The sequence below is a fragment of the Lonchura striata genome, chromosome 35 (genome assembly GCF_050655825.1).
Source record: "Lonchura striata isolate lonStrDom1 chromosome 35, ASM5065582v1, whole genome shotgun sequence".
Classification (NCBI taxonomy): Eukaryota; Metazoa; Chordata; class Aves; order Passeriformes; family Estrildidae; genus Lonchura; species Lonchura striata.
In genome coordinates this window covers 212,788-239,238 of record NC_140737.1, presented here as the reverse complement: position 1 = coordinate 239,238, position 26,451 = coordinate 212,788, and the positions used below count along the sequence as shown (strand labels likewise).

Below are 26,451 nucleotides of genomic sequence, written 5' to 3'. Positions count from 1 at the left end.
GCAGCCGGCTGCGGGTCACCTTCTCGCGCTCGGCGCATGCGCAGAGCCGCGCGGGGGGGCGAGGCGCGCGCGGCCCGCGCAGGCGCGCTGCGAGCGGCGGCGTGAGGGGGAAGAGCGGAGGAGGCGGCGGGGACAGCGCGGCAGCCGCGGGGACAGCGCCGCCAGCGCCGCCATGTACCGGCACGTCACCGCCGCCCTCACCGCCCGCCTGCGGCCCGGCCGCGCCTGGGCCCCGGCGGCCAGCGCGGCGGCCAGCGCAGCGCCCGCGGCGGCCCCGCCGCGCCGCCGCTACCGAGCGCGGCCGCAGGTGAGGGCAGCGCGGAGGGGAGCGCGGAGGGGCGGGGCATGCAAATAGCGCCGCGGAGGGGCGGGGCATGCAAATAGCGCCGCGGAGGGGGCGGGGCCATGCAAATAGCGCCGCGGAGGGGGCGGGGCCATGCAAATAGCGCCGCGGAGGGGCGGGGCCATGCAAATAGCGCCGCGGAGAGGGGCGGGGCCATGCAAATAGCGCCGCGGAGGGGCGGGGCCATGCAAATAGCGGTGCTGGCGGGGCGGGGCTATGGAAATAGGGGAGGGGGCGCGCGGTTATGCAAATAGCGGGCGCCGGGTGGGCGGGGCCATGCAAATGGAGCGCGCGGCAGCGTTGGCTCTGGGCGGGGTTATGCAAATGAGCGTCCTTAAATAGTTTCGGTTTGCCGGCGGGAGGGCGTGGCTATGCAAATCACACAGCGCTTTCGGTTTATCCCTAGCGGGGCGTGGCTATGCAAATCAGTGTTTTCGGTTTATCCCTAGCGGGGCGTGGCTATGCAAATCAGTGTTTTAGGTTTATCCCTAGTGGGGCGTGGCTATGCAAATTAAAGGCTGTCCTTATTTGGGGCGGGGCTTCCGCCTGGGGTCGCTGGTGGGAACCAAATGGGGCAAATCCCCTAAAAATGGGGCAGGTCCTCCAGAATGGGGTAAATCCCCCCAAAATCGGTAAAACCGCTCTTTTTCCTGGGCTTAAATCCCCCGAAGATCGGGACAATCCCCTCTGCTGTAGGGAAAATCCCCCCAAAATGGGGTAAATCCTCTCGAAATTGGTAAAACCCCCCTTTTCTATGGGGCAAATCCCTCAAAAATGGGGCAGATCCCCCCAAAATCGGTGAAAACCCCTTTTTCTATGGGGCAAATCCCCCCAAATCGGTGAAAACCCCCTTTTCCATGGGGTTAATCCTCCCAAAATCGGGACAATCCCCTTTTCCATTGGACAAATCCTCCTAAAATGGGGCAAATACCCTTAAAAATGGGGTTAATCCCCCCAAAATCGTTAAACCCCAGTTTTTCCTGGGGTAAATCCCCCCAAAATCGTTAAACCCCACTTTTTCCTGGGGTAAATCCCCCCAAAATCGTTAAACCCCAGTTTTTCCTGGGGTCAATCCCCCCAAAATCGTTAAACCCCTCTTTTTCCTGGGGTAAATCCCCCCAAAATCGGTTAACCCCTCTTTTTCCTGGGGTGAATCCCCCCAAAATCGTTAAACCCCACTTTTTCCTGGGGTCAATCCCCCCAAATCGGTAAACGCCCTTTCCCACGGGGCAAGCCCCCCTCCAGTGACCCCCCACCCGCTCCCCCTCCCCAAATTGCTCTTTTCCCGTTCCAGGGCCTGGAGCCGCCCCCGGGGCTGGCCCTGCTGCCCGCCCCGCGCTGCCCCCCGGCCCGGGGGCTGGAGGGGCTCGGGGGCCCGGTGACCACGGTGGACGGGCGGCGCGAGGACGACATCGACGTCAGGGACCCCCCCCGGCTGCTGGCGGGACCCCCGGGACCCCCCCCGGGCACCGCCGGGACCCCCCCGGGCCGCCGGGGCAGCCCCCCGCCCTCCATGGAGGAGCACCTGGCCAGCATGCACGAGAGGCTGCGGCACGAGGTGACAACGGGGACACGGGGACATCATGGGGGGCTTGGGGACGTCATGGGGGACATCACGGGGGGCTTGGGGACATCACGGGGGGCTTGGGGGGCACGAGAGGCTGCGGCACGAGGTGACAACGGGGGGCACGGGGGGCTTGGGGACGTCACGGGGGGCTTGGGGACATCATGGGGGTCTCGGGGACATCACGGGGGGCTTGGGGACATCATGGGGGGCTTGGGGACGTCATGGGGGGCTTGGGGACATCATGGGGGGCTTGGGGACGTCATGGGGGGCTTGGGGACGTCACAGGGGGCTTGGGGACATCACGGGGGGCTTGGGGACATCACGGGGGGCTTGGGGATGTCACGGAGGGCTTGGGGGGCACGAGAGGCTGCGGCACGAGGTGACAACGGGGACGGCACGGGGACGTCACGGGGGGCTCGGGGACATCACGGGGGGCTTGGGGACATCATGGGGGGCTTGGGGATGTCATGGGGGACATGGGGACGTCACGGGGGGCTTGGGGACATCACGGGGGGCTTGGGGACGTCATGGGGGGCTTGGGGACGTCACAGGGGGCTTGGGGACATCATGGGGGGCATGGGGACATCATGGGGGACGTCATGGGGGGCTTGGGGACATCACGGGGGGCTTGGGGACATCATGGGGGGCTTGGGGACATCATGGGGGGCTTGGGGACGTCACGGGGGGCTCGGGGACATCACGGGGGGCTTGGGGACATCATGGGGGGCACGAGAGGCTGCGGCACGAGGTGACAACGGGGGGCACGGGGACATCATGGGGGGCATGGGGACATCATGGGGGGCTTGGGGACGTCATGGGGGGCGCGGGGACATCACGGGGGGCACGAGAGGCTGCGGCACGAGGTGACAAAGAGGGGGGACAAAATGGGGAGGGGGTGACAAAGCAGCCGAGGGAGGTGACGGAATTGTGGGGGATTGACGGGAAACGGGGGTGGGACAGAAGTGGGGAGGTGACAGCGGCCAGGGGGGGGTGACAGCGGCGCTGTCCCCCCGGTGACCCCCCGGTGACCCCCCGTGACCCCCCGGTGACCCCCGTCCCCCCCAGCTCCCCAATTTCTTCCTGAAGATCCCGGACTACGCCCTGTACGCCCCCGACGTGGAGTTCCAGTGCCAGCACCTGCACCTGCACACGCGGTGGGGGACACTGGGGACAGTGAGGGGACAACGGGGGGACAGTGGGGGGACACTGGGGACAGTGGGGGACACTGGGGACAACCCTGGGGACAGTGAGGGGACAGTGAGGGGACACTGGGGACAGCGGGGGGACAGTGGGGACAACCCTGGGGACAGTGGGGGGACAACGGGGGGACACTGGGGACACTGGGGACAGGGGGGACACTGGGGACAACAGGGGGACACTGGGGACACTGGGGACAGTGGGGGACACTGGGGACAGTGGGGGACACTGAGGGGACACTGGGGACAGTGGGGGACACTGGGGACAGTGAGGGGACAATGGGGGGACAGGGGGGACACTGGGGACAGCAGGGGGACACTGGGGACAGCCCTGGGGACAGTGAGGGGACACTGGGGTCAACCCTGGGCCTGCGGGGTGGCCCTGGGGAGGTGCCAGGGTGGCACAGGGAGGTGACATGGGGTGACACTGGGTGACACTGGGTGTCAGTGGGTGGCACTGGGTGGCAGTGGCTGTGCCAGGGTGGCACAGGGAGGTGACAGTGGGTGTCAGTGGGTGACACTGGGTGACAGTGGGTGGCACTGGGTGACACTGGGTGACAATGGGTGACACTGGGTGACACTGGGTGGCAGTGGGTGTCAGTGGGTGACAGCGGCAGTGCCGGGGTGGCACAGGGAGGTGTCAGTGGGTGTCAGTGGGTGTCAGTGGGTGACACGGGGTGACACTGGGTGGCACTGGGTGGCAGTGGCAGTGCCGGGGTGGCACAGGGAGGTGTCAGTGGGTGTCAGTGGGTGACACGGGGTGACAGTGGGTGACAGTGACACTCGGCGTGTCCCGTGTCCCCAGGGGCCGCGCCATGTACGCGCTGGCGCTGGCGCTGTGCCGGGCCCTGGCCTGGGGGTACTTTGCCAGCCTGCGGCTGGAGGTGCTGGCGCTGACGCGGCACCCCGAGGACTGGAGCCTGCGGGCGCGCTGGCGCCTGACGGGGCTGCCGCTGCACCTGCTGCTGCTGCGCTGGTACCGGCGGGACAAGCGCACCCTGCTCAGGTGAGGGGCGCACCTGGGGGAGCCCTGCCGTCCCTGTGCCACCCCCATGTCACCCCCCGTGTCACCCCGTGTCACCCTGTGCCACCCCCGTGTCACCCTGTGCCACCCCCGTGCACACCTGTGCCACCCCTGTGCACACCTGTGCCACCCCCGTGTCACCCCGTGTCACCTCCCCTGCACCTGCTGCTGCTGCGCTGGTACCGGCGGGACAAGCGCACCCTGCTCAGGTGAGGGGCACACCTGGGGCACACCTGGGGCAGCCCCTGCCATCCCCGTGCACACCTGTGCCACACCTGTGCCACCCCTGTGCCACCCTGTGCCATCCCTGTGTCACCCCCGTGTCACCCCCGTGCACACCTGTGCCACACCTGTGCCACCCCCGTGTCCCCCCAGGTCCTACGACGCCTTCTCCACCTTCTTCCTCAACTCGCAGGGGCTCATCCGCTGCCACCGCGTGGACAAGGTGAGCGGGGCACACCTGGGCACACCTGTGCACACCTGGGGGGTACCTGGGCACACCTAGGGTACACCTGGGGGGCACCTGGGCACACCTGGGATACACCTGGGCACAGCTGGGATACACCTGGGCATGCCCGGGTGCACCTGGGATACACCTGGGGGGTACCTGGGAACTCACCTGGGGGGCACCTGGGATACACCTGGGCACACCTGGGGGGTACCTGGGAACTCACCTGGGGGGTACCTGGGCACACCTGGGGGGTACCTGGGCACACCTGGGGGACACCTGGGGGGTACCTGGGGCACACCTGGGCACACCTGGGGGTACCTGGGGCACACCTGGGGGGTACCCGGGCACACCTCGGCATACCTGGGGCACACCTGGGGGGTACCCGGGCACACCTGGGGGGTACCTGGGGCACACCTGGGCACACCTGGGGCACACCTGGGCACACCTCGGCATACCTGGGGCACACCTGGGGGGTACCTGGGCACACCTGGGGGGTACCTGGGCACACCTGGGCACACCTGGGCGCCGCCCCCGGTGCCCCCTGACCCCGTGTCCCCCCCCAGCTGATGCCAGCCCCCACGGCCGTCCCCGAGCCCAAGAAGCTGCTGGTGGCCGCGGCGCTGGCCGTGGCGCTGGCCCGGCCATGAAGCCACCAACGACCACCCGAGGGACACCTGGGCGCCCTCCCCGCTCCGAGGGGACACCTGGGCGCCCTCCCCCACCTCGGCGTGTCCCCTCCCCGCGTCCCCTCCCCCTTAACTTAATGTACAGAATAAAGAGCAGCGGTGACACGCGGTGACACGGGGACAGCGGCGCCGTGCTCTGCCCCGGGGCTGTATTGGGGTGTCCCAGGTGTCCCCTGGGTGTCCCCAGGTGTCCCCTGGGTGTCCCAGGTGTCCCGGGTGTCCCCCAGGTGTCCCCAGGTGTCCCCGGGCTCAGCCCAGCTCCTCCCGTGATTTTCCGGCTTTTTTGGGCATTTTGCGGCCGCTGCCGTCCTCGAGCTCCTTGGCCTGGTAATAGTGGGGGGCCACCTCCAGCAGCCAGGCGCTGTCGATCTCCAGCACCTGGGGACGGGGACACGCCTGTCACACGCCTGTCACACCTGTGACACACCTGTGACACACCTGTGACACACCTGTGACACACCTGGGGACAGCCCTAGGGACAGCCAGGCGCTGTCGATCTCCAGCACCTGGGGACGGGGACACACCTGTCACACACCTGTCACACCTGTGACACACCTGTGACACACCTGTGACACACCTGTGACACACCTGGGGACAGCCCTAGGGACAGCCAGGCACTGTCCATCTCCAGCACCTGGGGACGGGGACACGCCTGTCACACCTGTCACACCTGTGACACACCTGTGACACACCTGGGGACAGCCCTAGGGACAGCCAGGCACTGTCCATCTCCAGCACCTGGGGACGGGGACACACCTGTCACACGCCTGTCACACCTGTGACACACCTGTGACACACCTGTGACACACCTGTGACACACCTGGGGACAGCCCTAGGGACAGCCAGGCGCTGTCGATCTCCAGCACCTGGGGACGGGGACACACCTGTCACACCTGTCACACCTGTGACACACCTGTGACACACCTGTGACACACCTGGGGACAGCCCTAGGGACAGCCAGGCGCTGTCCATCTCCAGCACCTGGGGACGGGGACACATCCACGAGGTGTCCCCAGGTGTCCCCACCTGTCTCATGAACTCCTTGAGGTGCACGCCAGCACCCAGCGTGTCCCTGTACCCACACTGCCCTGTGACCCCATGTCCCTGCCGTGTCCCTGCCGTGTCCCTGCCGTGTCCCCAGGTGTCCCCATGTCCCCAGGTGTCCCCAGGTGTCCCCAGGTGTCCCCACCTGTCTCATGAACTCCTTGGAGGTGCACACCAGCTCGTGGTACAGCACCCAGCGGGGCTGCAGGGCGAACAGGGCGCTGTTGGGGTGGATGAACACCGGCTGCTGGTGCTTCACCGTGCGGTACCCGCCCCGCGCCAGCCGCGCCGTGTGGTAGAAGAACCCCGCCGTGATGGCCTGGGGGGGACACAGCGTTACTGGGAGGGACTGGGAGGGACTGGGATGGACTGGGATAAACTGGGATACACGGGGAGGGCACTGGGATGGACTGGGATAAACTGGGATGGACTGGGATGGGTACCCGCCCCGCGCCAGCCGCGCCATGTGGTAGAAGAACCCCGCCGTGATGGCCTGGGGAGGACACAGCGTTACTGGGAGGGACTGGGAGGGACTGGGATACACGGGGAGGGCACTGGGATGGACTGGGATAAACTGGGATGGACTGGGATGGGTACCCGCCCCGTGCCAGCCGCGCCGTGTGGTAGAAGAACCCCGCCGTGATGGCCTGGGGGACACACAGCGTTACTGGGAGGGACTGGGAGGGACTGGGATGGACTGGGATACACGGGGAGGGCACGGGGATGGACTGGGATAAACTGGGATAAACTGGGATGGACTGGGATAAACTGGGACACACTGGGATGGGTACCCGCCCCGCGCCAGCCACGCCGTGTGGTAGAAGAACCCCGCTGTGATGGCCTGGGGGGGACACAGCGTTACTGGGAGGGACTGGGAGGGACTGGGAAGGACTGGGATGGACTGGGATAAACTGGGAGGGACTGGGGTAGGATATTTTGGTGATATTCTGGGGATATTTAGGGTGCATTTGGGGATATTTTGGGGATATTTGGGGCGTATCTGGGGCTCACTTTGCGCACCAGGTCCAGGTTGCCCCCGCAGGAGGACGGGGCTGAGGTGTGATTTGGGGGATATTTGGGGAATATTTTCAGGATATTTTGGGGATATTTGGGGGATATTTGGGGGATATTTGGGGTGTATCTGGGGCTCACCTTGCGCACCAGGTCCAGGTTGCCCCCGCAGGAGGACGGGGCGATCTCCACGCGCTCCATCAGCCCCTGCAGCTGCTCGCGCACGTCGCGGGCGCGGCGCAGAGAGCGCGCCTGCACGAAGTGCTCGTAGCACCACTGCAGGGAGTGCCCGCTGGCCACCCACTGCCACGGGACACGGGACACGGGACACGGGACACGGGGGGACACGGGGACACGGGGACACGGGGGGACATGGGGGGGACACGGGGACACGGGGGACACGGGGACACGGGGGACACGGGGGGACACGGGACACGGGGGGACACGGGACACGGGGACACGGGGGGACATGGGACACGGGGACACGGGGACACGAGGACACGGGACACGGGGGGACACGGGGGGACACGGGGACACGGGGGGACACGGGGGGACATGGGACACGGGGGACACGAGGACACGGGACACGGGGACACGGGGGGACACGGGGACACGGGGGACATGGGGGACACCAGGGGGACACGGGGACACGGGGGGACACGGGGGGACATGGGACATGGGGGACACCAGGGGGACACGGGCACACGGGGGACACGGGGGGACACGGGGACACGGGGGGACACGGGGACACGGGGGACACGGGGGGACACGGGGGACACCAGGGGGACACGGGACACGGGGGACATGGGACACGGACAGCCACACACGCAGGACACACAGAGGGACACAAAGGTCAGCGCTGCTGCTGGACGTGTCCCCAGCCCCACGGTGTCCCCAAGGTCCCCAACCCCTGTGTCCCCAATTTCTCCATGTCCCCCATGTCCTCAACTCCCCCACGGTGTCCCCAGTGTTCCCCAAATGTCCCCAGTGTCCCCGATGTCCCCAAAGCCCCTGGTGTCTCCAATGTCCCCAATGTCCCCACACCCCCCAGTGTCCCCCATATCTCCAGTGTCCCCAGCGTCCCCCATGTCCCCAGTGTCCCCAAACGCACCCGATGTCCCTGGTGTCCACAAACCCCCACAATGTCCCCCATATTCCTGATGTCCCCAATATCACCGATGTCCCCAGTGTCCCCACACTCCCCAGTGTCCCCAATGTCCCCAATGTCCCTGATGTCCCCACACTCCCCACTGTCCCTAGTGTCCCCGGTGTCCCCAGTGTCCCCACACTCCCTGGTGTCCCCCATGTCTCCAGTGTCCCTGATCTCCCCGGTGTCCCCAGTGTCCCCGCTGTCCCTGATGTCCCTAGTGTCCCCAATGTCCCCAGTGTCCCCACACTCCGCGCTGTCCCCGGTGTCCCCCATGTCCCCGCTGTCCCCGCTGTCCCCACACCTGGTTGTAGACGTTGAGCAGCACCAGGTGGTCGCCGCCGGGCACGCTGAAGGCCACGCGGGCGCTGTCGGCGTGCAGCACCTTGTCCTTGGGCCGGTAGAACACGGCGTTGTTCACCGAGAGCATGGCGGCCACCGTCAGCACCTCCTCCGTGCAGCCGTACCTGGGACAGGGGACATTGGGGACACTGGGGACAGTGGGGACACTGAGAGGACATTGGGGACACTGAGGGGACATTGGGGACATTGGGGACACTGAGGGGACATTGGGGACACGGCAGCCACCGTCAGCACCTCCTCCGTGCAGCCGTACCTGGGACAGGGCACAGGGGACACTGAGGGGACTTTGGGGACACTGAGGGGACACTGGGGACACTGAGGGGACACTGGGGACACTGAGGGGACACTGAGGGGACACTGAGGGGACACTTGAGGGGACATTGGGGACACTGAGGGGACATTGGGGACACAGGGGACACTGAGGGGACATTGGGGACACTGAGGGGACATTGGGGACACAGGGGACACTGAGGGGACATCAGAACACCCTGGGGACACATTGGGGACACGTTTGGGACTCTCTGGGGACACGCTGGGGACACCCAGGGGACACTTTGGGGTGGCGGCCGTCACTCACTGCTCGCTCGCCAGGATCATCTTGGCCAACATCGGCTCCACCGGCAGCTCCGCCATGCGCCGGCCCAGCTGGGACAGGGGACAGGGGACAGGGGACAGCGGTGACCACCCAGTGCCACCAGTGCCCCCAGTGCGCTCATGGGCCATTCCCAGTGCTCCCAGTGCCCCCAGTGCCACCAGTGCCCCCAGTGCGCTCATGGGCCATTCCCAGTGCTCCCAGTCCCTCCCAGTCCCTCCCAGTCCCCCCAGTACCGTGGCGAGCTCCCCCAGGAGGTTCATTCCCCATTCCCAGTCCCTCCCAGTCCCTCCCAGTCCCCCCAGTACCGTGGCGAGCTCCCCCAGGAGGTTCATTCCCACTTCCCAGTCCCTCCCAGTCCCATCCCAGTCCCTCCCAGTCCCTTTCAGTCCCTCCCAGTACCGTGGAGAGCTCCCCCAGGAGGTTCATTCCCCCCTCCCAGTCCCTCCCAGTCCGTCCCAGTCCCCCCAGTACCGTGGTGAGCTCCCCCAGGAGGTTCATTCCCCATTCCCAGTCCGTCCCAGTCCCTCCCAGTGCTCCCAGTACCGTGGTGAGCTCCCCCAGGAGGTTCATTCCCCATTCCCAGTCTCTCCCAGTCCCTCCCAGTACCGTGGTGAGCTCCCCCAGGAGGTTCATTCCCCATTCCCAGTCCCTCCCAGTCCGTCCCAGTGCTCCCAGTACCGTGGTGAGCTCCCCCAGGAGGTTCATTCCCCATTCCCAGTCCCTCCCAGTCCCTCCCAGTCCCCCCAGTACCGTGGTCAGCTCCCCCAGGTGGTTCAGTGCCCCCAGGGCGTAGAGCTGCTCCAGCGCCAGCACCAGCGTCTCGTGCGGGGGCGGGTCCAGGAAGTCAAAGTGGATCAGGTCGTTGATGCCTGGGGACAGCCGGCGTCACCCTGTGTCACCTGTGTCACCCACTGTCACCCTGTGTCACCCACTGTCACCCTGTGTCACCTGTGTCACCTGTGTCACCCCAGTGTCACCCAGTGTCACCCACTGTCACCCCTATGTCACCCCAGTGTCACCTGTGTCACCCTGTGTCACCCACTGTCACCCTGTGTCACCTGTGTCACCTGTGTCACCCACTGTCACCCCAATGTCACCCCAGTGTCACCTGTGTCACCCCGGTGTCACCTGTGTCACCCACTGTCACCCCGGTGTCACCCTGTGTCACCTGTGTCACCCCGGTGTCACCCCAGTGCCCCCAGTTCCCTCCCAGTCCCTCCCAGGTCCCTCCCAGTCCATCCCAGTGCCCACCCAGGCCCTCCCAGTCCCTCCCAGTGCCCCCAGGTCTGTCCCAGTCCCTCCCAGTGCTCCCAGTGCCCACCCAGGCTCTTGAGCAGCAGCACCAGTGCCCCCAGGTCTGTCCCAGTCCCTCCCAGTGCTCCCAGTGCCCACCCAGGCTCTTGAGCAGCAGCACCAGTGCCCCCAGGTCTGTCCCAGTCCCTCCCAGTGCTCCCAGTGCCCACCCAGGCTCTTGAGCAGCAGCACCAGTGCCCCCAGGTCTGTCCCAGTCCCTCCCAGTGCTCCCAGTGCCCACCCAGGCTCTTGAGCAGCAGCACCAGTGCCCCCAGGTCGGCTCTCTGGATCTCGGGCACCGCCGTCTCCTCCAGCTCGTGCTGGAACGCCCAGGCCGTGTACAGCCGGAAGCATTTCCCGGGCGCCACGCGGCCCGCGCGGCCCGCGCGCTGGTTGGCAGAGGCCTGGGGACAGCGGGGACACCGGGGACACCAGTGACACCAGTGTGACACCAGTGACACCAGTGTGACACCAGTGACACCAGTGACACGCGGCCCGCGCGGCCCGCGCGCTGGTTGGCAGAGGCCTGGGGACACCAGTGACACCAGTGACACCAGTGACACCTTACTGGGACATCACTGACACCAGTGACACCAGTGACACCAGTGACACCAGTGACACGCGGCCCGCGCGGCCCGCGCGCTGGTTGGCAGAGGCCTGGGGACATTGGGGACACCAGTGACACCTTACTGGGACACCAGTGACACCTTACTGGGACAGCAGTGACACCAGTGACACCTTACTGGGACAGCAATGACACCAGTGACACCAGTGACACCAGTGTGACACCAGTGACACCAGTGACACGCGGCCCGCGCGCTGGTTGGCAGAGGCCTGGGGACATTGGGGACACCAGTGACACCTTACTGGGACACCAGTGACACCAGTGACACCAGTGACACCTTACTGGGACATCACTGACACCAGTGTGACACCAGTGACACCAGTGACACCAGTGACACCAGTGACACGCGGCCCGCGCGGCCCGCGCGCTGGTTGGCAGAGGCCTGGGGACAGCGGGGACACCAGTGACACCTTACTGGGACACCAGTGACACCAGTGACACCAGTGACACCAGTGACACCTTACTGGGACATCACTGACACCAGTGTGACACCAGTGACACCAGTGACACCTTACTGGGACAGCAGTGACACCAGTGACACCTTACTGGGACAGCAGTGACACCAGTGACACAGTGACACCAGTGACACCAGTGACACCTTACTGGGACAGCAATGACACCAGTGACACCAGAGTGACACCAGTGACACCAGAGTGACACCAGTGACACCAGTGACACCAGTGATACCTCACTGTGCCACCAGTGACACCAGTGACACCAGTGACATCACCGAACCTGGCACCTGACTGGAGCACGATGGGGACACAGCAGGGACAGGTAAAAATAGGGGGATGTGACAATAAATGACAGAGAGGTGACAGAGGTGACACGCAGGTGACACGGGTGACACACGGGTGACACACGGGTGACACAGGTGACACACAGGTGACACGGGTGACACACGGGTGACACACAGGTGACACGGGTGACACACGGGTGACACGGGTGACACACGGGTGACACACGGGTGACACACAGGTGACACAGGTGACACACAGGTGACACAGGTGACACGGGTGGCCCTACCCGCGAGCAGGGTGTCACCACCAGGGACTCCATGCCCGTGCGGGCGCTGTAGCTCTTCTGCTTGCAGAAGCCGGGGTCCAGCACGTAGACGATGCCGTCGATCGTCACCGACGTCTCGGCGATGTTGGTGGCCACCACCACCTGCGCGGGGCGGGGCCAGCGCTGGGACACGCCCGGACACGCCCGGGACATGCCTGGGACACGCCCGGGACACGCCAGGACACGCCTGGGACACGCCCATGCAGGCCCCGCCCCTCCCTGCCACACCCCGATAAGCCACGCCCACTTGGAGCTCCATCCAATCATGTGCCATGCTGCCGGCCACGCCCAATAAAGCCACGCCCCTTTAGGCTCCACCCCTTCCCTTAAAGGGCCAGTGCACCTTCCCAGCTTCCCAAACGAAACCCCGCCCCCTTCCCTTAAACCCCGCCCCTTTCCCCTCAAACCCCGCCCCTTTTCCATTGCACCACGCCCCCTCCTGAGGCCCCGCCCCTCTTAAAGGGCCAGCGCACCTTCCCAGCTCCCTATGTCAAACCCCGCCCCTTCCCTTAAACCCCGCCCCTTTCCCATCACGCCACGCCCCCTCCCGAGGCCCCGCCCCTCCCTTAAAGGGCCGGCGCACCTTCCTGGCGCCGGGGGGCGTGGGCTGGAAGATGCGGGCCTGCAGCTCCGAGGGCAGGTTGGCGTAGATGGGCAGCACCAGCAGCTCGGGCAGGCGCGAGCCCAGGCGGCGGCAGCGCTCCTGCAGCAGCTCCACGCAGGCCTCGATCTCCTCCTGGCGTCGGGGACATCGTTGGGGACATCATCGGGGACATCGGGGACAGCCAGGGGATTGGGGACATCGGGGACAGCCAGGGGATTGGGGACATTGGGGACAGCCAGGGGATTGGGGACACTGGGGACACTGGGGACAGCCAGGGGATTGGGGACACTGGGGACAGCCAGGGGATTGGGGACATCAGGGACATCAGGGGCAGCGCTCCTGCAGCAGCTCCACGCAGGCCTCGATCTCCTCCTGGCGTCGGGGACATCGTTGGGGACATCATCGGGGACATCGGGGACAGCCAGGGGATTGGGGACATCGGGGACATTGGGGACACTGGGGACAGCCAGGGGATTGGGGACATTGGGGACATCGGGGACAGCCAGGGGATTGGGGACATTTGGGACAGCCAGGGGATTGGGGACATTGAGGAAACTGGGGACATCAGGGACATCACTGGGGACATCGGGGGCACAGCAGGACAAAGGCTGGTGGCAGGAAATTGGGGCTGGGGGCAGGGGAGCTGTCAGGGGGACACGGTGACACCGAGGTGACACCGAGGTGACACCGAGGTGACGCTGACCTGGCCGGTGAGGAACACCAGGATGTCCCCGGGCGGTTGGGTGACGTGGATCTGCAGCACCGACACCACGCAGGCCTCCAGGTAATCGGCCTCGGGCGCCTGCGGGGACACGGGGACACGGGGACACGGGGACATGGGGGACACGGGGACACGGGGACATGGGGGACACGGGGGACACGGGGACAGAGGGGACACGGGGGACACGGGGACACGGGGACACGGGGGACACGGGGACACGGGGACATGGGGGACACGGGGGACACGGGGACAGAGGGGACACGGGGGACACGGGGACACGGGGGACACGGGGGACACGGGGACACGGGGACATGGGGACATGGGGGACACGGGGGACAGCGGGGACATGGGGGACACAGGGACATTGGGGACATGGGGGACAGAGGGGACATGGGGACACGGGGACAGCAGGGGACATCAGCACCGGCTGTCCCCAAAGGTCCCCAGCCATCCCCCTCTTCCCGTGTCCCCTCGTGTCCCTCAGTGCTCCCAACACCCCACAGCCACAGGTAGCCCTGAGCGTCTCCAGTGTCCCCAACATCATCCATGTCCCCAATGTCCCCACATCCTCATTGCCCACAAGTTCTCAATGTCCCCAAGTTCTCAATGTCCCCAATGTCCCCAGTGTCCCCAACTCCCTCAATGTCTCCAGTGACCCTGGTCTCCCTAAGTCCTCAATGTCCCCAAGTCCTCAGTGTCCCCAATGTCCCCGCTGTCCCCAACGTCCCCACGTCCCCTTGGTGTAGTAGATGTCCACCAGGAAGTGCCGGCCGGGGATGACCAGCTGTCCCCATGCCCTCAATGTCCCCAATGTCCCCAGTGTCCCTGATGTCCCCAATGTCCCCTCAGTGTCCCCACGTCCCCTTGGTGTAGTAGATGTCCACCAGGAAGTGCCGGCCAGGAATGACCAGCTGTCCCCATGCCCTCAATGTCCCCAGTGTTCCTGATGTCCCCAGTGTCCCCAGTGTCCCCGATGTCCCCGATGTCCCCGCTGTCCCCAACGTCCCCACGTCACCTTGGTGTAGTAGATGTCCACCGGGAAGCGCCGGCCGGGGATGCGGAAGACGGGCGCGTGGTCGAAGAAGGCCGAGAAGCGCTCGGTGTCCAGCGTGGCCGAGGCCACCAGCACCTTGAGCTGCGGCCGGAAGCGCGCGATGTCCTTGATGAGGCCGAAGAGCACGTCCGTGTGCAGCGTGCGCTCGTGCGCCTCGTCCACCATGATCACGCTGGCCACGGGGACACCGACGGGGACACGGGGATGGGACATGGGGACACGGGGACACCAACGGGACATGGGGACACAAACGGGGACACGGGGACACGGGGACAGGGATGGGACATGGGGACACGGGGACACCAACGGGACATGGGGACACCGACGGGGACACGGGGACATGGGGACAGGGATGGGACATGGGGACACAGGGACAGGGACATGGACACAGGGACATGGACACAGGGACATGGACACAGGGACATGGGGACACAGGGACAGGGACATGGACACAGGGACATGGACACAGGGACATGGGGACAGGGATGGGGACACCGACGGGGACACGGGGACATGGGGACACGGGGACAGGGACATGGACACAGGGACATGGACACAGGGACATGGGGACAGGGATGGGGACACCGACAGGGACACGGGGACATGGGGACACGGGGACATGGGGACACGGGGACAGGGACATGGAGACAGGGACATGGACACAGGGACATGGGGACAGGGATGGGGACACCGACAGGGACACGGGGACATGGGGACACGGGGACAGGGACATGGACACAGGGACATGGACACAGGGACATGGGGGACACAGATGGAGACATGAGAACAGGGACAGGGACACGGGGATAGGGACAGGAAGGAGGACATGTCCCCGGTGTCCCCTGGCTGTCCCTGTCCCCAGTGTCCCCAATGTCCCCGGTGTCCCCAGTGTCCCCAGTGTCCCCAGTGTCCCCAATGTCCCCAGTGTCCCCAATGTCCCCAGTGTCCCCGGTGTCCCCTGGATGTCCCTGTCCCCGGTGTCCCCAAGTGTCCCCACTGTCCCCAGTGTCCCCACTGTCCCCAGTGTCCCCGGTGTCCCCGTGTCACCTGTAGGAGGCCAGGTCGGGCTCGGTCAGGAACTCCCTCAGCAGCATCCCGTCCGTCATGTACTTGAGCACCGTGCGCTCCGACGTGCAGTCCTCGAAGCGGATGCTGTACCCCACCTTGGGGACAAGGGACACGGGCCTGTCACCCCCGGGGCCACTGCCACCTCCCGGGGGTCACTGTCACCTCCCCTGAACTGCTGCCACCTCCCTGGAGCTGCTGTCACCTCCCCGGGGTCACTGCCACCTCCCTGGGCGTGCTCTGTCCCCTCAGGGTCACTCAGGCCACCCCCGAGGTCACTCATTGTCCTCAGGGTCACTCAAACCCTGCTGTGGTCACTCAAAGCCCCCCAGCTGTGTCACCGCGGTGTCCCCAAAGTGCCCAGGACGTGTCCCCAAGGTGGGGACGTCGTGGTTGTAGGTGGGGATGTGTCCCTGCGTCTACAATGTCCCCACGTCCCCATGTCCCCAATGCCCCCGTGTCCCCAAGGTCTCCTGTGTCCTGGTGTCCCCGTTGTCCCCCCCATGTCCCCGTGTCCCCCAAATGTCCCCGGTGTCCCTGGTGTCACCTCATTGCCCAGTTTCGTTCCCCATGTCCCCGGTGTTCCCCCCATGTCCCCATGTCCCCCAAATGTCCCCGGTGTCACCTCGTTGCCCAGTTTCGTTCCCCATGTCCCCGGTGTCCCCCCCATGTCCCCATGTCCCCCAAATGTCCCCAGTGTCCCTGGTGTCACCTCATTGCCCAGTTTCGTTCCCCATGTCCCCGGTGTCCCCCAAATGTCCCCGGTGTCCCCCAAATGTCCCCGGTGTCCCCGGTGTCACCTCGTTGCCCAGTTTCGTTCCCCATGTCCCAGGTGTCCCCCCCATGTCCCCGTGTCCCCCAAATGTCCCCGGTGTCCCCCAAATGTCCCTGGTGTCACCTCGTTGCCCAGTTTCGTTCCCCATGTCCCCGGTGTCCCCCAAATGTCCCCGGTGTCCCCGGTGTCACCTCGTTGCCCAGCTTCGTTCCCCATGTCCCAGGTGTTCCCCCCATGTCCCCGGTGTCCCCCAAATGTCCCCAGTGTCACCTCGTTGCCCAGTTTCGTTCCCCATGTCCCCGGTGTCCCCCTAATGTCCCCGTGTCCCCCAAATGTCCCCGGTGTCCCCGGTGTCACCTCGTTGCCCAGCTTCGTCCCCATCTCCACGGCCACCCTGGCGGCCACGCTCATGGCGGCCACGCGCCGCGGCTGCGTCACCCCGATCTTCATCCCGCCCCGCGTGTAGCCCTGGGACAGCGGGGACAGGGGTGACAGGGGGTGACAGGGGGTGACAGAGACCCCAGACCCCCCAGTGACACCCCCGGACCTGAAACGACCCCAGAAACGAGACCTGAGCAGCCCCAAACCCCCCAAGAGCCCAAATCCCCCCGAGTCCCTCCCAGTGCCCCAGAACCCCTTCCCAGTTCCTCCCAGTTCCCTCCCAGTACCCCAGAACCCCTTCCCAGTTCCCTCCCAGTTCCTCCCAGTACCACAGAACCCCCTCCCAGTTCCTCCCAGTGCCCCAGAACCGCTGCCCAGTTCCCTCCCAGTTCCTCCCAGTACCCCAGAACCCCTCCCAGTTCCTCCCAGTACCCCAGAACCCCTGCCCAGTTCCTCCCAGTACCCCAGAACCCCCTCCCAGTTCCTCCGAGTTCCTCCCAGTACCCCAGAACCCCCTGCCCAGTTCCCTCCCAGTCCCTCCCAGTACCCCAGAACCCCCTCCCAGTTCCTCCGAGTTCCTCCCAGTACCCCAGAACCCCTTCCCAGTTTCTCCCAGTCCCTCCCAGTACCACAGAACCCCTGCCCAGTTCCTCCCAGTACCCCAGAACCTCTTCCCAGTTCCCTCCCAGTTCCTCCCAGTACCACAGAACCCCCTCCCAGTTTGCTCCCAGTCCCATCCCAACCCCTCCAATCTCCCCCAACTCCCTCCCAGTCCCCCCCAGTCCCCTCCAGTCCCTCCCAGTCCCCCCCAGTCCCTCCCAACCCCCCTCCTGACCCCCTCCCAATCCCCCCCAGTCCCCCCCAGTCCCTCCCAGTCCCTCCCAACCCCCCTCCTGACCCCCTCCCAGTCCCCCCAGTCCCTCCCCGTGCCCCCGGGCACCTCCTCGTGCAGGTACTGGGGGATCTGGGTGGTTTTCCCCGAGCCGGTCTCGCCCTCGATCACCAGCACCTGGTGCTGCCCCACGGCCGCCACCAGCTCGTCGCGGAAGGGGAAGATGGGCAGGGCCCGGCGGCCGTCCTGCAGCGACTGCCGGCGGCGCTCGGCCTCGGGGACGGCCTCGGGGACGTCCTGGGGACACCCCGGTGTCACTGGTGCCACCCTCGGTGTCACCAAACTCACCCCAGTCCCCCCAGTAACCACACCCCGTCCCCACTGCTGGTGGTGCTCGGCCTCGGGGACGTCCTGGGGACACCAGGGACACCTCAGGGTCACCTCGGTGTCATTGGTGCCACCCACAACATCACCAAACTCACCCCAAACTCACCCCAGTCCCACCAGTAACCACCCCCCGTCCCCACTGCCGGCGGCGCTCGGCCTCGGGGACGTCCTGGGGACACCCCGGTGTCACTGGTGCCACCCACAACATCACCAAACTCACCCCAGTCCCCCCAGTAACCACACCCCGTCCCCACTGCTGGTGGTGCTCGGCCTCGGGGACGTCCTGGGGACACCAGGGACACCTCAGGGTCACCTCGGTGTCATTGGTGCCACCCACAACATCACCAAACTCACCCCAAACTCACCCCAGTCCCACCAGTAACCACCCCCCGTCCCCACTGCCGGCGGCGCTCGGCCTCGGGGACGTCCTGGGGACACCCCGGTGTCACTGGTGCCACCCACAACATCACCAAACTCACCCCAGTCCCACCAGTAACCACCCACCGTCCCCACTGCTGGTGGTGCTCGGCCTCAGGGACGTCCTGGGGACACCAGGGACACCTCAGGGTCACCTCGGTGTCACTGGTGCCACCCTCGGTGTCACCAAACTCACCCCAAACTCACCCCAGTCCCACCAGTAACCACCCCCCGTCCCCACTGCCGGCGGCGCTCGGCCTTGGGGACACCCCATTGTCACAATGACACCTCAGTGTCACTGGCGTCACCCTCAGTGTCATCAAATTCACCCCAAATTCACCCCAAACCCCTTCCCATGACCCCAAATCCCCCCCAGACCCACCCAGGACCCCCCAAACCCCCCAGAGCCCACCTTTTGGGGGTCGGTGCCCTCCAGGCGGGCGGCGCTGACGAAGTGCACCATCTCCTTGTCGTCCAGCAGCCCAATTCCCCCCTAAACCACCCCGAATCCATCCCAATCCCCCCCAAACCATCCCAAATCCCCCCAAACCCCACCTTGTCGGGGTCGGTGCCCTCCAGGCGGGTGGCGCTGATGAAGTGCACCATCTCCTCGTCCTCCAGCAGCCCAAATCCATCCCAAATCCCCCCCAAACTATCCCAAATCCCCCCTAAACCATCCAAACCCCCCCAAACCCCACCTTTTGGGGGTCGGTGCCCTCCAGGCGGGCGGCGCTGACGAAGTGCACCATCTCCTCGTCCTCCAGCAGCCCAAATCCCCCCCAAACCATCCCAAATCCCCCCTAAACCCCCCAAACCATCCCAAATCATCCCAAATCCCCACCAAACCATCCCAAATCCCCCCTAAACCCCCCCAGACCCCACCTTCTGTGGGTCGGTGCCCTCCAGGCGGGCGGCGCTGACAAACTGCACCATCTCCTCGTCCTCCAGCAGCAGCGGGTACTCGGGGGGGCCCTGCCGGCGCGCGGCGTCGCGGGCCCCGAAGCGCAGCGCGGCCGCCCCCAGCAGCTGCTCCTCCCAGCGCCGCTGCTCGTCCCGCGGCGCCAGCGCCTCCTCCTGCGCCTCCTCCCGCTCCGGGATGCGCTGCGGGCGGCGGGACGCTCAGCGGCGGGGCTGGGGGGCAGGGGGGGGTTTGGGGGGTCGGGGGGGGTCAGGGATGGGTCTGGGGGGTCAGGGGGGGTTTGGGGGGTCTGGGATGGGGTTTGGGGGGTCAGGGATGGGTCTGGGGTGGGTTTGGGGGGTCAGGGATGGGTTTGGGGGGTCAGGGGGGGTTTGGGGGCGTTTGGGGGGGGTTTGGGGGGTCAGGGGTGGGGCTGGGGGGGTTTGGGGGGTCAGGGATGGGTTTGGGGGGGTTTGGGGGGTCAGGGATGGGTTTGGGGGGTCAGGGATGGGTCTGGGGTGGGTTTGGGGGGTCTGGGGTGGGGTTTGGGGGGTCAGGGGGGGGGTTTGGGGGGTCAGGGATGGGTCTGGGGTGGGTTTGGGGGGTCTGGGGTGGGGTTTGGGGGGTCAGGAGGGGGGTTTGGGGGGTCAGGGGTGGGTTTGGGGGGTCAGGGGGGGTTTGGGGGGGTCAGGGGTGGGGTTTGGGGGGTCAGGGGTGGGTTTGGGGGGTCTGGGATGGGGTTTGGGGGGTCAGGGGTGGGTTTGGGGGGTCAGGGATGGGGTTTGGGGGGTCGGGGGGGGTTTGGGGGGTCGGGGGGGGTTTGGGGGGTCAGGGATGGGATTTCCAAGGTACAAATTTGGGGTTTCCCAGGTATGAATTTGGGGTTTCTCAGGTATCAATTTCAGGATTTGTCAGGTATGAATTTGGGATTTCCCCCCTCCCCTCACCTTGTCCCGCGTCTCCTGCGGGATGTGGTAGCGGCTGCTCCTCCCCAGGTATGATTTTGGGGTTTCTCAGGTATGATTTTGGGGTTTCCCAGGTATGATTTTGGGGTTTCTCAGGTATGAATTTCAGGGTTTCCCAGGTACAAATCCGGGATTTTTCCCCTCCCCTCACCTTGTCCCGCGTCTCCTGCGGGATGTGGTAGCGGCTGCTCCTCCCCAGGTATGATTTTGGGGTTTCTCAGGTATGATTTTGGGGTTTCTCAGGTATGATTTTGGGGTTTCCCAGGTACGATTTTTGGGTTTCCCAGGTACAAATCCGGGATTTCCCCCCTGCCCTCACCTTGTCCCGCGTCTCCTGCGGGATGTGGTAGCGGCTGCTCCTCCCCAGGTATGATTTTGGGGTTTCTCAGGTGTGATTTTGGGGTTTCTCAGGTATGATTTTGGGGTTTCCCAGGTACGATTTTTGGGTTTCCCAGGTACAAATCCGGGATTTCCCCCCTGCCCTCACCTTGTCCCGCGTCTCCTGCGGGATGTGGTAGCGGCTGCTCCTCCCCAGGTATGATTTTGGGGTTTCTCAGGTATGAATTTGGGGTTTCCCAGGTACAAATCCGGGATTTCCCCCCTGCTCACCTTGTCCCGCGTCTCCTGCGGGATGTGGTAGCGGCTGCTCCTCTCCAGCTGCTCCTGGGCCCCGGCCCGTTTGTAGTCGCGGGCCAGGTCGCGCAGGCGCCGTTTGTAGCGCAGCTCGCGGCGCTCGGCCGCCGTCAGCGCCTCCTCCCCGAAGAGCAGCTCCTCGTCCTGGATCTCCTGCTCCAGCTCCTCCAGCTTCTCCCGCTCCCGCTTGGCCAGGTACTCGCGGCGCGAGCGCTTGCGCAGCTCGGGGATCTGCGGGAGGGAGAAAACGGGGAGAAAACGGGGAGAAAATGGGGTGAAATGGGAGAAAACGGGGAGAAAATGGGGTGAAATGGGAGAAAATGGGGCAAAATAGGGTGGAATGGGGAGAAAATGGGGTGAAATGGGAGAACATGGGGAGAAAATGGGGTGAAATGGAGAGAAAATAGGTGAAATGGAGAGAAAATGGGGTGAAATGGGAGAAAACAGGGAGAAAATGGGGTGAAATGGGGAGAAAATGGGTGAAATGGGGAGAAAATGGGGTGAAATGGGGAGAAAACGGGGAGAAAACATGAGAAAATAGGGAGAAAATGAGGTGAAATGGGGAGAAAATGGGGTAAAATGGGGTGAAGTGGGAGAAATCAGGGAGAAAATGGGGTGAAATGGAGAGAAAATGGGGAGAAAATGGGGTGAAACGGGGAGAAAATGGGGTGAAACGGGGTGAGAGGGGCAGGTTCTCCTGTGGAAACATTCCCGGAGCTCCAGGCTCCGGGGAAACGGAGAATTCCCAAAAAAGGACTTTGGGAATTGGGGGGATTTGGGGCTCTCCCCCTCACCAAGGCCTTCTGGTCCTCCTCAGCCATTTTGAGCCGTTTTTGGGCTTCCTCGTAGGCCTGGGCAAGGAAAAGGGGGTGAGGACCCAAACCCCACTCAGAGCCCCAAAAACCCCTCAGAGACCCCCCAAACCCCAGCCAGAGCCCCAAAAACCCCTCAGAGACCCCCCAAACCCCACTCAGAGCCCCCAAAAACCCCTCAGAGACCCCCCAAACCCCACTCAGAGCCCCAAAAACCCCTCAGAGACCCCCCAAACCCCACTCAGAGCCCCCAAAAACCCCTCAGAGACCCCCCAAACCCCAGCCAGAGCCCCAAAAACCCCTCAGAGACCCCCCAAACCCCACTCAGAGCCCCAAAAACCCCCTCAGAGACCCCCCAAACCCCAGCCAGAGCCCCAAAAACCCCTCAGAGACCCCCCAAACCCCACTCAGAGCCCCAAAAACCCCCTCAGAGACCCCCCAAAACCCACTCAGAGCCCCAAAAACCCCCTCAGGGACCCCCCAAACCCCACTCAGAGCCCCAAAAACCCGTCAGAGACCCCCCAAACCCCAGCCAGAGCCCCAAAAACCCCCTCAGAGACCCCCCAAACCCCACTCAGAGCCCCCAAAAACCCCTCAGAGACCCCCCAAACCCCACTCAGAGCCCCAAAAACCCCCTCAGAGACCCCCCAAACCCCACTCAGAGCCCCCCAAACCCCACTCAGAACCTCCCAAAACCTCCTCAGGGAACCCACAAACCCCACCCAGATCCCCCAGAGCCCCCCAAATCCCCACCAGGATCCCTCAAATCCCACCCAAGACCCGTCAAACCCCACCCAGGACCCCCCAGAACCCCTCAAACTCCTCCCAAATCCTCCCCAAACCCCACCCAGGACACCCCAAATCCCCCCCAAACCCCACCCAGGACCCCCCAAACCCCCTCAAACTTCCCCAAATCCCCCCAAACCCCACCCAGAACCCCCCAAACCCCACCCAGGATCCCCCAAATCCCCCCCAAACCCCAGTCAGGACACCCCAAACCCCCTCAAACCCCCCCAGATCCCCCTCAGGACCCCCCAAACTCCACCCAGAACCCCTCAAACCCCACCCAGGACCCCTCAAACCCCCCCCAGAACCCCTCAAATCCCCACCAGGACCCCCCAGACCCCCCAGGACCCCCGTCCCACCTGGCTGTCGCCGCGGGCGCCGCGGTCGCGCTGGCGGTCGCGCCGCCGCAGCCGCTCGGCGAAGGCGTCGCGCTCCCGCAGGTCCCGCAGCCGCTCCCGCTCCGACGCCTCCCACTCCTCCTCCGGCTCCTCGGGGGGCTCGGCGGCCCTGGGAGGGGGCACGAGCGGCTCGGGCACCCCAAAAACCCCCCGGGACCCCAAAAACCCCCCGGGAGCCCAGAAACCCCCCGGGACCCAGCTCTGCACCGGCACCCCCAAAATACACCCAGGGCAGTAAAACAATGGCAAAACCCCACCAGGACCCCCCAAACCCCACCAGAACCCCCCAAACCCCACCAGGACCCCCCAAACCCCACCCAGGACCCCCCACACCCCATCAGGACCCCACAAACCCCACCCAGGACCCCCCAAACCCCACCCAGGACCCCCCAAACCCCACCAGGACCCCCCAAACCCCACCCAGGACCCCCCAAACCCCACCCAGGACCTCCCCAGGCCCTCCCAGGACCCCCCAAACCCCACCCAGGACCTCCCCAGGCCCTCCCAGGACCCCTCAAACCCCACCCAGGACCCCCCAAACCCCACCCAGGACCCCCCAAACCCCACCAGGACCCCCCAAACCCCACCCAGGACCCCCCAAACCCCACCCAGGACCCTCCCAGGCCCTCCCAGGACCCCCCAAACCCCACCCAGGACCTCCCCAGGCCCTCCCAGGACCCCTCAAACCCCTCCCAGGACCCCTCAAACCCCACCCAGGACCCCCCAAACCCCACCCAGGACCCCCCAAACCCCACCAGGACCCCCCAAACCCCACCCAGGACCCCCCAAACCCCACCCAGGACCCCCCCAGGCCCTCCCAGGACCCCCCAAACCCCACCAGGACCCCCCAAACCCCACCAGGATCCCCCCAAACCCTCCCAGGACCCCCCAAACCCCACCAGGACCCCCCAGACCCCCAGCCCCGGGTCGCTCACGTCGGGGCGGCCGCCGGGGGCTCGGGGGGCTCCTCGGGGGGGGACTCGGAGCGGCGGCGGCTCCTCAGGTGGCGCCGGCGGGGCCGGGGCGGGGCCGGGGCGGGGCCGGCGGGGCCCGGCCCCTCCTCCTCGTCGCTCTCCACCAATCGGTAGCCGCGGTTCTGGCGCTGCAGCTCCAGCGCCGCCCGCTCGGCCGCGCGCCCCGGCGGCTCCCGCGGCGCCGCCCGCGGCACCTGCAGGGGCGGGGTCAGGCGCGGGCACGCCCACCGGGACACGCCCATAGGGCACACCCATAGGGACACGCCCAATGGGACACGCCCACCGGGACACGCCCACCGGGACACGCGCAATGGGACACGCCCACCGGGACACGCCCATAGGGCACACCCATAGGGCACACCCACCGGGACACGCCCACCGGGACACGCCCACCGGGACACACCCAATGGGACACGCCCACAGGGGACACGCCCACCGGGACACGCCCAATGGGGACACACCCAACGGGACATGCCCAATGGGACACGCCCACCGGGACACGCCCACCGGGACACGCCCACCGGGACACACCCAATGGGACACGCCCACAGGACACGCCCACAGGGACACACCCAATGGGGACACGCCCAATGGGACACGCCCACAGGGACACGCCCACCGGGGACATGCCCAATGGGGAGGGGCTTGGCTGGAGTGGCCACGCCTACTTGGACACACCCAGAATAGCCACACCCACTTAACCACACCCAGATCGGCCACACCCACTTGGACATGCCCAGAATGCCCACACCCATTTGGACGCACCCAGAATGGCCACACCCACTCAACCACACCCAAAATGGCCACACTCACAAAACCACACCCACTGTGGTCACACCCACTCAACCACACCCAAAATCACCACACCCAGAATAGCCACACCCATGTAACCACACCCAAAGTGGCCACACCCACTGTGGCCACACCCCCAAATGGCCACACCCACTATGGCCACTCCCACATAACCACACTTAAATTGCCCACACCCAGAATGGCCACTCCCACTCAGTCGCACTGCTTGGCTACGCCCCCAAAATGGCCACACCCACATAACCACACCCAAAATGGCCACACCCACTGAACCACACCCATAAACGTCCCCGCCCATTACACGCCACAGCCCGTCCTGATTGGCTGCTGTGTGTGAGCCACGCCCCCTCATGCTGACTGCACATCCTAATCTGTTTAAGCCCCGCCCCCTCATTACCACACCTTCCCTTCAAGCCCCGCCCCATTTCTGCGCAAGCCACGCCCCTTTCCCCGCTGGCCACGCCCCCAGCGCGGCGCGCCCAGCCCGAGGCCACGCCCACAGCGCCGCTCAAGCCACGCCCCTTTCCCGCTGGCCACGCCCCCAGCGCGGCGCGCCCAGCCCGAGGCCACGCCCCCCGGCGCAGGCCCCGCCCCCCCCGGCGCTCCCGCGCACCTTGTCCCAGAGCTGGCGCGCGAACTCGCGCACGCGCGGCTCCTCCACGCGCAGCGCCTCGGTCTCGCGCAGCCGCTCCAGCAGCTCCTCCAGGCTCCGGCTGCGCCGCGCCAGCGCCACCAGGAAGGCGGGGACGTGGCGGCCGCTGAGGCCCAGCAGCTCCTGCAGCTGCCCGGACACCCAGCGCTCCAGAGCCGCCATGGCCGCCATGGCCGCTCCGGCTCCTTCCTCCTCCGCCTCCTTCCTGCCGCCCTCGCGGGGCCGCCCAATCAGCGCCCAGCGCGGGAAAGCTGCGGCCAATCAGCGCGCGGCTTCAGAGCGAGGCCGCGCCCGCCGGCGGCGCTGCCGTAATGACGCGCGCGAGGCGCCGGAGGCTTTACCGTAATGCCGCGGTGAGAGGCGCAAGCCAAAATGAGCGAGCTGGGATACCGAAATTCCCTTCTTTATCCCCAAAATTCCCACTTTTATCCCCAAAATTCCATGTTTGTCCTCAAAATTCCCATTTTTGACCCCCAAATTACCATTTTTGCCCCCAAAATTCCCATGTTTGTCCTCAAAATTCCTATTTTTATCCCCAAAATTCCCACTTTTATCCCCAAAATTCCATGTTTGTCCTCAAAATTCCCATTTTTATCCCCAAAATTCCCATGTTTGTCCTCAAAATTCCCATTTTTAACTCAAAATTCCCATTTTTATCCCCAAAATTCCCATATTTGACCCCAAAATTCCCATTTTTGTCCCCCAATCCCATCAGTCCCCCCCAAACTCGTCACTGTTTTTCCCTAAATCCGTGGATTTCCCCTCAGAAATCTCCCCCCAACCTCGCCTCTCCCCCTCCGAAATCCCCAAATTTTTCTCCCCAAAATGTGGGATTTTCCCAAGGAATCCCCCAAAATCCCAAATTTCTCCTTTTCCC

At 65.4% G+C, this 26,451-nt stretch overlaps 2 protein-coding genes across 6 annotated transcripts; one reads left to right on the top strand and one right to left on the bottom strand.

Moving 5' to 3' along the window:
- The first annotated feature begins 53 nt into the window (after positions 1–53).
- C35H6orf136 (chromosome 35 C6orf136 homolog) lies at positions 54–5,537 on the top strand. 2 transcript variants are annotated; one of them, XR_014950896.1, is made up of 7 exons: positions 54–307; positions 1,638–1,901; positions 2,976–3,064; positions 3,912–4,112; positions 4,506–4,575; positions 5,145–5,444; positions 5,475–5,537. XR_014950896.1 is itself a non-coding variant. In XM_085565145.1 (6 exons), exons 1-6 carry the CDS (start codon positions 173–175, stop codon positions 5,226–5,228), a joined length of 843 nt encoding a protein of 280 aa, XP_085421271.1. In that variant the 5' UTR covers positions 54–172; the 3' UTR covers positions 5,229–5,537. The 2 variants fall into 2 exon arrangements, 1 of the variants encoding a protein (XP_085421271.1); XM_085565145.1 differs by having other exon boundaries at positions 5,145–5,537.
- On the bottom strand, positions 5,368–26,446 carry DHX16 (DEAH-box helicase 16). 4 transcript variants are annotated; one of them, XM_085565123.1, is made up of 21 exons: positions 25,536–26,446; positions 24,074–24,306; positions 23,100–23,247; positions 21,937–21,993; positions 21,119–21,373; positions 19,529–19,747; positions 17,951–18,139; positions 16,987–17,097; positions 15,837–15,952; positions 14,751–14,961; positions 13,718–13,816; positions 12,994–13,146; positions 12,372–12,512; positions 10,962–11,124; positions 10,178–10,296; positions 9,410–9,477; positions 8,774–8,936; positions 7,464–7,625; positions 6,457–6,630; positions 5,475–5,663; positions 5,368–5,444 (listed from the first exon to the last, which is right to left on the bottom strand). In XM_085565123.1, the coding sequence occupies exons 1-20, from the start codon at positions 25,743–25,745 to the stop codon at positions 5,517–5,519; spliced, it is 3,138 nt and encodes a 1,045-aa protein (XP_085421249.1). In that variant the 5' UTR covers positions 25,746–26,446; the 3' UTR covers positions 5,368–5,444; positions 5,475–5,516. The 4 variants fall into 4 exon arrangements, with proteins under 4 accessions (XP_085421249.1, XP_085421248.1, XP_085421250.1 ...); XM_085565122.1 differs by having other exon boundaries at positions 5,368–5,663; XM_085565124.1 differs by having other exon boundaries at positions 5,368–5,645; positions 25,536–25,949.
- Between the last annotated feature and the right edge of the window lie 5 nt (positions 26,447–26,451).